Source organism: Musca domestica, unplaced genomic scaffold (assembly GCF_030504385.1).
Source record: "Musca domestica strain aabys unplaced genomic scaffold, Musca_domestica.polishedcontigs.V.1.1 11, whole genome shotgun sequence".
NCBI lineage: Eukaryota > Metazoa > Arthropoda > Insecta > Diptera > Muscidae > Musca > Musca domestica.
In genome coordinates this window covers 2,332,842-2,345,391 of record NW_026712133.1, presented here as the reverse complement: position 1 = coordinate 2,345,391, position 12,550 = coordinate 2,332,842, and the positions used below count along the sequence as shown (strand labels likewise).

Below are 12,550 nucleotides of genomic sequence, written 5' to 3'. Positions count from 1 at the left end.
GATCGAGAAAGATCATCTCGCGGCGTTTTCTTTTTCTTTCGTTAGTTACATCGCTTTGTGATGAGGTTAGGAATCGACCTCATCACAGACCACCTACCTATTATTGTCGCCATCGACAGATCACGCCACTTCATAGACTCTGAACACCGAACTTTCCTTAACCATGGGGAAGCCAACTGGAAAGAATTCAGAGAATATACCAATCGACGCTTCAGAGAACAGCCCAACCCATCTGAGGTTCAGGTAGCAGATAGGTGTTTCCGGGACATCATCAGAGCTGAAGCCGCACGCTATATACCCCCAGAGTCAGGGAACTTACTCTGAAGGTAAACAGGTTAGAAGGTGAGCATAAGCGGAAAAAGTGGCTAGTGGAACGAGTAAATTGTGGGCAACGGTTAAGTCGCTCTCAAACCCTGGGAAAAAGGACAATCGGACATCTGTCTCATTCAACGGCGTAGAAGTGACATCCGAAAAGGTGCGCGTGTTATTTTAACCGGCAGTTTGTAGAGCACCCCGAGTGTGACAGGGCGAAGAGAATGATCCTACGCCGTGTACGATCCCTTCCAGCCGAGGAGGTACCACCACAATTTATGCTGGCAGATGTTGCACAGGTCATCAAAAGCGCAAAGTCATCCAAAGCGCTTGGTCCTGACGGAATCTCAATGGTGATGTTGAAGCAACTGGAAGAACCAGGAGTTGAGTATTTCACGAAACTTCTCAATCTGTCGTTAGCCACCCTATTAGTTCCCGATGTCGGAAAATGGGCATGGGCACTAAAGCCAGGCAAGGATGCCAGCAAAAGTGATTCATACAGACCGATATCACTTTTGTCACCAGTAGCAAAGACGCTTGAGGCTTTACTCCTCCCCAGCATAAGAGAGTGTTTTCCAGTAGCCGTTCATCAACACGGATTTCGAAAATTGCACAGCACAACAACAGCTTTACACGCCATTTCCACACATGTCAGCAGAGGTCTCAACCAGAACAGGCCGTGAGATAGAACAGTTATGGTGGCACTTGATTTATCGAAAGCCTTTGATACAGTCAATCATGCCACACTGTTCGAGGACATTGAGCGCACCACCCTCCGGCCAAGTTTGAAACGTTGGATAGTAAACTACATGTGTGGACGCCAGTCGTACGTGGAATTCAGAAACAAGAAGTCGAGCATCCGTAGAGTTAAACAGGGAGTTCCCCAAGGTGGGGTGATATCTCCGGAACTGTTTAACCTCTACCTTTCTGACATTTCACGCCCTCCAGACGGCATAGAGATTATAACGTACGCAGATGATTTTACGCGATCGGTTAAACGCATACCTTGTTGATCTTACCGACTTTTTCACTGCGAGGAACATGAAAATATCCGCCACTAAATCGACGGACACACTTTTCACCACGTGGACTGCGGAGATGGGGCTATTCTTGAATGTGCAGGTCGATGGTGCTATTATTCCGATCACCAACTACCCCAAGGTATTAGGGGTCACATTCGTCGTCCGCGCATACCACAGCTATCTGCGACAAGATTAGAAGTAGGAACAAGGTCCTCAAGTCTCTGGCCGGCAGTACTTGGGGAGCTGATAAGGAAACCTTGTTGACCTCTTACAACGCGATAGGCCGGTCTGTGGTACACTATTCGGCTCCGGTGTGGTCCGCTAACGTCAGTGCTACGCAGTGGAAAAATGTTCAGTCCTGCCAGAATGCCGACCTTAGAACCGCAACAGGGTGCCTTCTCATGACACCTGTCTCTGATCTCCTACATGAGGAGGCGAAGGTCTTACCGGTGCGACAGCATAACAAAATGCTGTCAATGCAATACCTGCTTGGATGTTAAAGACAAAGCCATTCGAATCACCATCTTGTGGATAGGCAACCTCCACCCAGGCACGTTAGGAAAGACCTTCATGACCTAGAGAGAGAGGTATAAGAGAGAGCCTCTAGATCGACAGGCCTATCAAGCGGGACTGATTAGTATTCACTCTAATACGGTCTCAGAACCCATTGAAGGATATAGAGTGAATACTGTGCTAGGAGACCATCCCCCTCCCGTCGCAGCTGAAGAACGAGAGCTGCCTCGACAAACCCGAGTAGTTTTGGCTCAATTACGATCCGGATGGTGCAGCCGCCTTAATTCCTACTGGCCCCGAATTAACAGCGACGTGTAGAACATCTGCCCAGCATGTGGCACAGGCCCATATGACACGCTGGACCTATTTCGCTGCCCAGCCAAGCCTACTCACCTAACTTCAGTCTCGTTATGTACACAACCCATACAGGCTGCATCCTTTTTGAAACTGGACTTAGAGGCAGAACCTGATTGAATTGAGTCAGAAAATGGAAACCGAATGAACACAGATGTATGAGCTGCTACAACAACCACAACAGTTGATAATGAATGACCGTCAATATTATATTGCAATATTAGAGAAGAAGATCTGGAGAAGCACATATGCTTACATTTGCTTAAATTTAACTCCATACAATTTAACCTGCACCATTGAAAAAGGCTACCTAAATCGTTTTGAAGTAAACTAGCTTGTTTATTACAATTATGGGAAATGAATAGTATAACATCATCTGGGTACATTAACAATTTCGAGTAATTTATGGAATTAGGCAAATTGTTGATAAATAAAAGAAGGAGGACCGGCCCAAGGTGACTTCCTTGCGGAACACCCGATGGAACGTTAATCGTTTTGGATAGATACTCTTCAAACAAAACTATTTGTGATCTATCTTGTAAGTAAGATGATATCCATTTGACTAAGTTTGTGTTGAAACCCATATAATTTAATTTATATAATAGGAGTTCATGGTTAACCCTATCAAAAGCTTTACTAAAATCAGTATAAATTATATCAGTTTGTTTACGCTGAACAAATCCTTTTATTACTGTTGACGTAAATTGTATAAGATTTCTTGTAGTTGAAAGACCAATACGAAAACCATGCTGATATGGACTCAATATAGATTGAATTTTCAGTGAAATTACTGCAGTAATTAATTTTTCGAACAATTTTGGAATGGCGCTTAGGTTTGCAATTCCTCTATAATTTGACACATTGGGTTTAAATGTAGATTTAAGGTTTTCAAGCATTTTCAACGTAAATTTTAATTGTTTTTATTCAGCGAATTCATTGTAAATTTGAAATTTGTACGGAAATTTTTGAAATTTGATCAAAAGTAACATGTCTTAAAAACTAATATAACTTAAATTACCTTTATTTTTATAACCCTTTCTGAACCGGAGAAAAAATCTACTTGGATTGTGTCTTTGCTAATTAAATTTATCTTTAAGGACATAATGTTCTCTTACACCGCGATAAGCCGGTCTGTAGTAAACTTTTCGGCATCGATGTGTTCCGCCAATGTTAGTACTTAGCCAGAACGCCGACTTTAGAACCGCAACGTGGTGCCTCCTCATGACACCTGTCGAACGTCTACATGGGGAGGCGAAGGTCTTACCGGTGCGACAGCATAATAAAATGCTGTCAATGCAATACCTGCTTGGATATTACATTACATTACATTATTTTCGGTAACGTGTGTTGTCACGGGCTCAGATATCCCTGTCAGGTATGTGAATGGCGGGAAGGTGAATGGCTAGTAATTTGAAGTTCAGCCATGATGATATAAAGTCACATATTTCGAACCGGCATAGGAAACATAGGAGGTGTTCCAAAAAAATATTGCCAATCAATGAGCAATGCCAACAATTATCAGCACATTGCAAACAATTAGCTAAGAAAGTGAATTTTTCTTAATATCGTATGCTAACACAAACTTGCAGAAAACGGCTGGGACTAAATTGAAATTAGCCCTAACATTAAAACATCTCTGCAGCAAAAAAAAAGCAACACGGCAGTTACCTAGCCCAGCAGGGTTTTGCTCAACAAAAACAAGTAAATATTTTTGAGCCCAATGTTCCTCATAAATATTTAAACATCCTATGAAATTCGGACCTACACATGGGGGTGTTTATGAGATTTTATGTAGGATAAGTGCGCCTTAGTTCGCCCTTTATTTTTAAACTCAAATAAATTAAAATTTTTATAACTGAATGTAAAAAAAATTATATTAGCTTCGAATATAATAACAGCTATTATTTTGTAAGGAATAACTGAATGTAAAAAGAAATTTATATTAGCTTCGAATATAATAACAGCTATTATTTTGTAAGATGCAGAGAGACAATGCATATTCTTCTTAAGAATGAAATAGGGGAGACGTCAAATTTTAAAGTCCTAACTGTTTTAAAATAAACACATTTTTAGCAAAGTCTTTGAAAAATTAAATAATTCTTAAAACAAGAATATTACTTTTAAATATTTATGTATACATTTTTTGATGCAGACTTCTGAAACACAAAAAATTAAAGATTTTCTTAAAATCGGCATGTGGATGAAAAACATTTGTTTTGGACGGTATAATTAACCAAATATTTTAAGATGTGAAATAAACACTACAGTTTGGCATGTTTGTTCAGGATACCGTACTATTTTGTTGTTGCAAAATAGTTAGGCTTAATCCCATTATTGTTGTTTTTATAAAAGTTTATTAGTTCCCTTGATTTTTGTCTGGGATATACTCCCCAGTAGTTATTTTAAAATAACTCCCATGACAATTGACGAGAAGTAAGCTCGCTCAATAAAAGATGAACCAACGAATTATATTAAACTAAAATCTTTTAGAAAATCTTCTGTCTGCGATAAAGATCTCAAGGAAACCTTGATGACCTCTTATAACGCGATAGGTCGGTCTGTGGTCAACTATACGGCTCCAGTGTGGTCCACGAATACTAGTGCTACGCAGTGGAAGCACATCCAGACCATCCAGAACGCTGACCTCAGAACTGTGACTGATTGCCTTCTCATGACACCAGTGGACCATCTACATGAGGTGGCGAAAGTCCTTCCCTTACGTCAGCATAATCATATGTTTTCGTTGCAATACCTGCTTGGGTGTTACCGTGAGAGTCATCCCAACCATCATATGGTGGATACAACTCCCACCCTGGCGTGTCAGGAAGGACATACACGATCTATAGAGGGAGGTCCAACGCTATAAGAGAGAACCCCTAGATCAAGAAGCCTATCAGGCAGGTCTGAAAGGCATTCTACCGATGCAGTCGCGGATGCTATCAGCCGCTATAAAATTAATGCCGTCCTCGGAGAATCTTTCTTTGTCCCGGAATAAAAAAACAAAAATTAAAAAAGGAAGAAGAAATAAAATGTAATGACTAAACTTCAAGCTGTGTGCTTGTTTCCCTCGTGTTAGAAAGTTTTTGTTGTTAGTATCGCGATATGCCTAAGAATTATCACCCCGAAAAAGTAACAAAATTGGGAGCATAGAAAGAATTTTCGATTTATCCAAATGCCTGCAATTACCCTGAAGTTCCAGCATTAAAATTGAGGACCTTATTAAAAGAGGCCAAAACATCGTTTGCATGCAGAGCTCAGATTTTCTCATTTTAACTCGGGAGTTTTTTACGGAGTCTACTCTTCACTCTTTTGTTTTGTGTGGAAGCACTCCTGAGTCACCCCTGTTTAAAAAATTAGAGTGGGAGCAGAATCACTCAAAATAGATAAAGAGTTTGATTTAAGAGTGAAAATGAGTATAACATTTTTTTCTTTCGTGATTTATGTGGGCGTGTGTGCAACAGCAAACCGGTTTTGATGTTGTTGTGGACTTTGACGGGTGGAAGGCTGGCGGTTCAGGTTGATCGTGTACAAAACAACAATGTAGCAGAATGTATTGCAACCGACCGGTGGGTTTTGTGTACAAACAAATTTTTAACCCTATTGTCATAAATTGATTGGATGGCGCTTGCACAGTAAGTTTGCACAGCAATCCTACATATTTTTTCCAAAAATTTATACAATGATGACCCTACGGTGTTTTCATGAAATGTGTGTGCAGCCTTTGCTGCAGCCCGCCAAGATGCATATTTACCTCTTGTACCGTCAAACTCCGGAAGGGATTTAACGGCATCGAGACTGTCATATCCAATAGTGACTCGAATTTTTATTTCTTCATAGGTGTCCTCGGATGCTGACGGAGTATTCATGGAATTAAATTGGTTTTTGAGTTCATTAACTAGATCTTTTAAAACTTGAGTTTGCAAGTGTATTAGGGCACTCTGTCCTTAAATTGCAGTGAGCCTTCGTCGATTTGTTTAATCTATTCGGCGTTCATTCTACCACTTTTTAAATTGATGTTTCGGGGAGTGGTTTTCTACTTACCTTGAAAGCCAATAACATTATTGATGTAATTTCTCATAACGTCAAATCTATCCTAAGTCCATTTCAACATGGTTTCCGCGGACTCTCAACCATTACTAATCTTATCCAATTTTAATTAAAGATAAGGCAATTAAAGGGTTAGTTTACAACAAACAAACTAATACAATTTATACCGATTTCATCAAAGCTTTTGATAAAGTCAATCATAAGTTATTTTTATTCAAACTTTAACGTATAGGATTTAATAGAAACTTGGTTTTATGGATTTCATCCTATTTGCGCGATAGGTCGCAGATAGTTTTGTTTGAAGGTTGTCATTCTAAATCGATGTTCCATCTGGTCTTCCACAATGAAGTCATCCTGGGCCAGTGCTTTTTTTTTTTGTTTGTTAATGATCTACCAAATTCAATTGAGTACTCTAAATTATTAATGTACGTAATGTATTAATGTATGTAACCCTATATTAAATCATTATTGTATAAATGGGTATGTGTTATCAACAGTTGTTGTTGTTGTTGCAGCTCATACATCTGTGCTCGTTCGGTTTCCATTTTTCTGACTCGATTCAATCAGGTTCTGCCTCTCAAAAAGGATAAAACCTGTATATGTTGTGTACATAACGAGACTGGAGTTAAGTGAGTAGGCTTGGCTGGACAGCGAAACAGGTGCAGCGTGTCATGTGGGCCTGTGCCACAAACTGGGCAGATGTTCTGCACGTCGCTGTTAATCCGGGACAGTAGGAATTTAGGCGGCTGCACCATCCGGATCGTAATTGAACCAAAACTACTCGGATTTGTCGGGACAGCCCTCGTTCTTCAGATGCGACGGGAGGGGGATGGTCTCCTAGCACAGTATTCACATTATATCCTTCAATGGCTTCTGAGACCGCATAAGAGTGATATAGAGGCTCTCTCTTATACCTCTGTACCTCTCTCTCTAGATCATGAAGGTCTTTCCTAACGTGCCTGGGCGGAGGTTGCCTATCCACAAGATGGTGATTCGAATGGCTTTGTCTTTAACATCCAAGCAGGTATTGCATTGACAGCATTTTGTTATGCTGTCGCACCGGTAAGACCTTCGCCTCCTCATGTAAGAGATAAGAGACAGGTGTCATGAGAAGGCACCCTGTTGCGGTTCTAAGGTCGGCATTCTGGCAGGACTGAACATTTTTCCACTGCGTAGTACTGACGTTAGCGGACCACACCGGAGCCGAATAGTATACCACAGACTGGCCTATCGCGTTATAAGAGGTCAACAAGATTTCCTTATCAGCTCCCCAAGTACTGCCGGCCAGAGACTTGAGGACTTTATTCCTACTTCTAATCTTGTCGCTGATAGCTGTGGTATGCGCGGACGACTTAAAGAGGCTATCGAATGTGACACCTAATACTTTGGGGTAGTTGGTGGTCGGAATTATAGCACCATCGACCTGCACATTCAAGAATAGCTCCATCTCCGCAGTCCACGTGTTGAAAAGTGTGTCCGTCGACTTAGTGGCGGATATTTTCATGTTCCTCGCAGTGAAAAAGTCGGTAAGATCAACAAGGTATGCGTTTAACCGATCGCAAATGTCATCAATAATGGGTCCGGACGCCACGAACGTAAAATCATCTGCGTACGTTATAATCTCTATGCCGTCTGGAGAGCGTGAAATGTCAGGAAGGTAGAGGTTAAACAGTTCCGGAGATATCACCCCACCTTGGGGAACTCCCTGTTTAACTCTACGGATGCTCGACTTCTTGTTTCTGAATTCCACGTACGACTGGCGTCCACACATGTAGTTTACTATCCAACGTTTCAAACTTGGCCGGAGGGTGGTGCGCTCAATGTCCTCGAACAGTGTGGCATGATTGACTGTATCAAAGGCTTTTGATAAATCAAGTGCCACCATAATTGTTCTATCATACGGTCTGTTCTGGTTGAGACCTCTGCTGACATGTGTGGAAATGGCGTGTAAAGCTGTTATTGTGCTGTGCAATTTTCGAAATCCGTGTTGATGATCGGCTACTGGAAAACACTCTCTTATGCTGGGGAGGAGTAAAACCTCAAGCGTCTTTGCTACTGGTGACAAAAGTGATATCGGTCTGTATGAATCACTTTTGCTGTCATCCTTGCCTGGCTTCAGTAGCGGAACCACCCCGCCCATTTTCCAGGCATCGGGAACTACCAGGGTGGTTAACGACAGATTGAGAAGCTTTGTGGGATACTCAACTCCTGGCTCATCCAGTTGCTTCAGCATCACCATTAAGGTTCCGTCAGGACGAAGCGTTTTGGATGACTTTGCGCTTCTGATGACATGTGCAACATCATATCACATTGGGCAGTTCTCTAAAGCGGGCATTGGTATATTCCCTGAATTCTTGCCAATTGGCTTTCCCGTGGTAAAGAAAAGTGCGGCGTTCAGAGTCAATAAAGTCGGGTTGTCTATTGATGGCGACATTAATGGTCTGAGCCTAGAGAAATGGCTGATTGCCAAGTTACGTCACTCGTCAGACCTGAAGACACGATGGAAATTTCCGGTGAACTGTGGCAGTCTCCCCTTATTCTGGTGGGCGCGTCCTCATTCACTGTGCAAAACGTGGAGCCATCAATTTGCTCAGCCAGCGCCATGCCTCCCTGGTCATTACCTAGGACGGAATGCCATAATTCATGATGGACATTAAAATCCCCTAGCACCAGACGGTTATTGCATACCAGAAGTGAACTGATATTGAAAATATAACGTGAGACACAGCTATTTAATCGGCAGAATGCACACGTTAAGCACATCTACCTCGGCGGTTCCACTACTCCCGTACATTCCATGTACGGGTCGGTAGAGTCAATCTCAGGCGAGATAGGTCTGTACTGGACAGAGTGGTGCAATAGGAACGCTAATCCTTCACCTCTGTAGCGATCCTTCCTCAGTACGTTGTATCCATCACAACTTTGAAGCCTGTAGGTGGTACTCAGCTTCGTTTCCTGGATCGCTGCGACCTTGATGTTCTTCCGACTCACGAAGCTTACGATTTCGTTAATCTTACCTCGGAGACCATCACAATTAAACTGGAGAAATGACGCATTATCCGGAACTTGAACAGCAATGTGTGGCGTCAACTGCTGCGTAAATTGCTGTTGAGTAGATTGCGGGGGAGTCTCATATTGCGACGACGATGAGCACGCCGAAGATGAAGACTCAATGGGGTCTACATTGACGCAGCAGGAAGCAATGTAGTCCCTATCGCTGTACTTCGGTTTAAGCCGGAACAATTCCGGAAATGTACCTACTCCATGCATCCGTTGGATCTCACCGAAACCGATCTGTGGTGAAGCGATTACGTCAAACGGAGCAGAACCATGGTCCGGTGTTGGTCTCGATCTCGGCTCGGACCAAGAGAATACGGAGTAAACATTCCGGGTAATGTTGCTCACACATCAGAAAAATGAACGAACACGAATATGAAATTGCTGGGTTGGCGGCCCCTGGTCGGAGAATTGTACCTCCGAGTCAATCCGGTACATAGAACCGGCCGCCGTGGGATTGGTTATCAACAGTAGATTTCTTCTCTGATCTGGGGCTTTTGATGGACCCCAAATTATATTTAATAACCATATTATTTCTATGGTAAATAAAGCATCCGGTGTCTTAGGTTTTATTAAACGTTGGGCCAAAGAATTTTCTGATCCATATGTTACTAAACAACTATATTCGTCTCTAGTTAGGCCAATATTAAAATATGGTTCCTTTGTGTGGGAACCTCAATATACTCTCTATTCCAGTAAAATTGAGTCCGTACAGAAGCAATTCCTGCTTTAAGGGGTTTAAATTGGAACAATAATTTTGTTTTACCCTCTTATACATATATGAAAGATTCAATAAATTAAACAAATATTAAGAAAAAACCTCTTATACTAGCAGGTTAAAATTAATTCGATTATCTTCATTAAAAAGTAGGCGCATTATGTTTAATATAATAATGTTAAAAAACTTTAAACGGTACTGTACCATCTGCTTTTTTATTTCGTCGATTAGAATAAATGTCCCCTTTAGAACTAGTATACACTATCAATTTTTATATACTGACTTACATCGCTCAAATTATGCGATGTGTGACATTGTCAGGAAAATGAATGTTTACTTCAATTATTTATATTCTTATATAGATTTAAGTATGTATATAGATACAATTAAATCTTATAGAATTGTTGTTTTAAATGATCAATAGATTTTATTTAGATAACTGTATTTTAATCGGCTAATGAAGTTATTTCCTTTAGCTGGAATCACTAACGCTGATAACCCATCATGGGGCGGATCATGATGTGTACGTCACCCCTACGTATGGGGATGGTCGCCACCTCGGTCGGCAGGGGTAAGAAATGATTGGCGTTGGGAACGTTCGATTAAAAAATTAACGCAAATGGACACTGGAATAAGGAAGATAATAATAAAGGTCTTAATGTTGCAGGAACAATCTGTATCTACGTATAGAAGGAAATGCGTGTGCCTCCTTTATTAATTCCCCTGTCGTAAACGACGACAATTCTTGTAATTCAAAAATATTTTTGATCTTCAATGTAAATTAATATTTTTCTACTTAACCATATTGTTATTGTTCTAGTATGCATTGCTTTCATTATGAAGTTTTCCCTATCAGTATATCGTCGTCGTCGACTTGTAACTGTTTTCGTCGTTACCAGATTTTTTTCATAATATGTTCCATTCTTCCCATTCACTTTCGGTGTCGTCGTCTCCTCGAACACCAGAAGAAATGGCAATTAGTCACATTATATTTTTATATCCTCGTACATAGTATATATGAGATCAGCGTAAAATTCTGAGTTGATTTAACCATATCCTTCGGACTCTTGTAATCACGCTAGAGTGAAATGACTAGAGATAGGAACTTGAGATTTTAGTAGTGTATATTAGTGTATTTTTCTGCAGAGAGGTCATGTTCTAAGATGGACAATATTGGTCCACGATATCAGGTAGATTTTATACAACGGTACCTCCCGGTATTCGGTATTTAGACCCTTTAAGCCACATTTTCTGACGGAATTCTCTCCAGCTCGGTATATGGAGTTCATAATAACAGGTTTCTAAGTGGACAGAAAGTTGTCTACATAGATCCACGTTTTCGTATAACGTCCATATAACAACACTTCCTGGGTTCAAACCACTTGTGATAGTACATTGTCGTTATAGGTTTTCTATAGCCCCCATACAACGGTAGCTCATTATATTCGGGATTTTGATGTTTTAGCTACATTTTTCAACGGATTGTTTTTCAAATAGAACTTGTTTGACTATTAAATGTCGCTACTCTTGTAAGATTTTATTTGCCTTATGATAAGAGGATATTAAAGGTTCGTTCCGGCTGAACTTAACGTTGATTTACTTGTACAAATTTACAATTACATGTAGAAAAATTCGTTAGCGTTGCATTTCATTGCAACAAACCGCAAATAAAAACAAGTTCTGATGTTTTTAAGTTCTTTACACATTATGCTTTCTTGATATACTGTGTTGTAAATTAATACATACTCTATGTTTCATTTTAGCACGGCATTCTTAGAAAAATTAACCAGATAATTGATGTGGTCAACACAGCACATGACACCGGGACGAGTTGGTTAGAAGGCTTATTAAATAGTGTACGTATTAACCCTGCTATATTCCTTCTTGAGAAATAACCCCATTTAAATGTAAATGCTTTTCTACGCAGATATTTCAACCTAAAGAAAATATTCTGAAATTGGATGGTAATGCTCAAGACGTCGTAAAAAAAAATAGCGAACCTCCTCCTGAAATAATCTTGGCGTGTCAACAATTAGCCGACGGACTTGTAGATAGACTTATAGAACTAGAAGATACCGACAATGAACGAATGCTAGGATGTATAACAACACTGCATTTGCTAGCCAAGGTCCGCCCTCAACTGTTAGTTAGGCATGCTATGACTATAGAGCCTTATTTAAATATAAAGTGTCATCCATCCACTGCTCCTAAATTTATATGTGCTGTTGCGGACATACTAGAAAAGGCAAGTAGAATTTATGATATTATCAAATATATTTTTGAAAAAATAATTTAATCTAAATTATTTCCAGGTTGTGCCATTGGTAAATAACGCAAGCGAAACTTTTTTGGCATCATTGGAAGAACATTTAATGTTACTAGTTGTATCTCTAAATCAGGCTGTTGTATCAAGTTGTGTATCCTGCCTAGGAGCTGTCGTAAATAAAATAACAAAAAATTTTAAACTTATTCGGGATTGTTTTCAAAAGTAAGTTCAAAACATTTTCCCACTAAGCATCATGTCATT

At 40.4% G+C, this 12,550-nt stretch overlaps 1 protein-coding gene across 4 annotated transcripts in view; it reads left to right on the top strand.

Annotated features, from left to right (window-relative positions):
* Nucleotides 1-12,550, top strand: part of LOC101901484 (nipped-B protein) — a 436,426-nt gene that overhangs the window by 262,338 nt on the left and 161,538 nt on the right. For all 4 annotated transcript variants that reach the window (XM_059129842.1, XM_059129838.1, XM_059129846.1 and 1 more), the window contains exons 14-16: nt 11,787-11,879; nt 11,951-12,268; nt 12,336-12,511. In XM_059129842.1, coding sequence (XP_058985825.1) covers nt 11,787-11,879; nt 11,951-12,268; nt 12,336-12,511 — 587 coding nt within the window. The remainder of the gene's footprint in view (nt 1-11,786; nt 11,880-11,950; nt 12,269-12,335; nt 12,512-12,550) is intronic.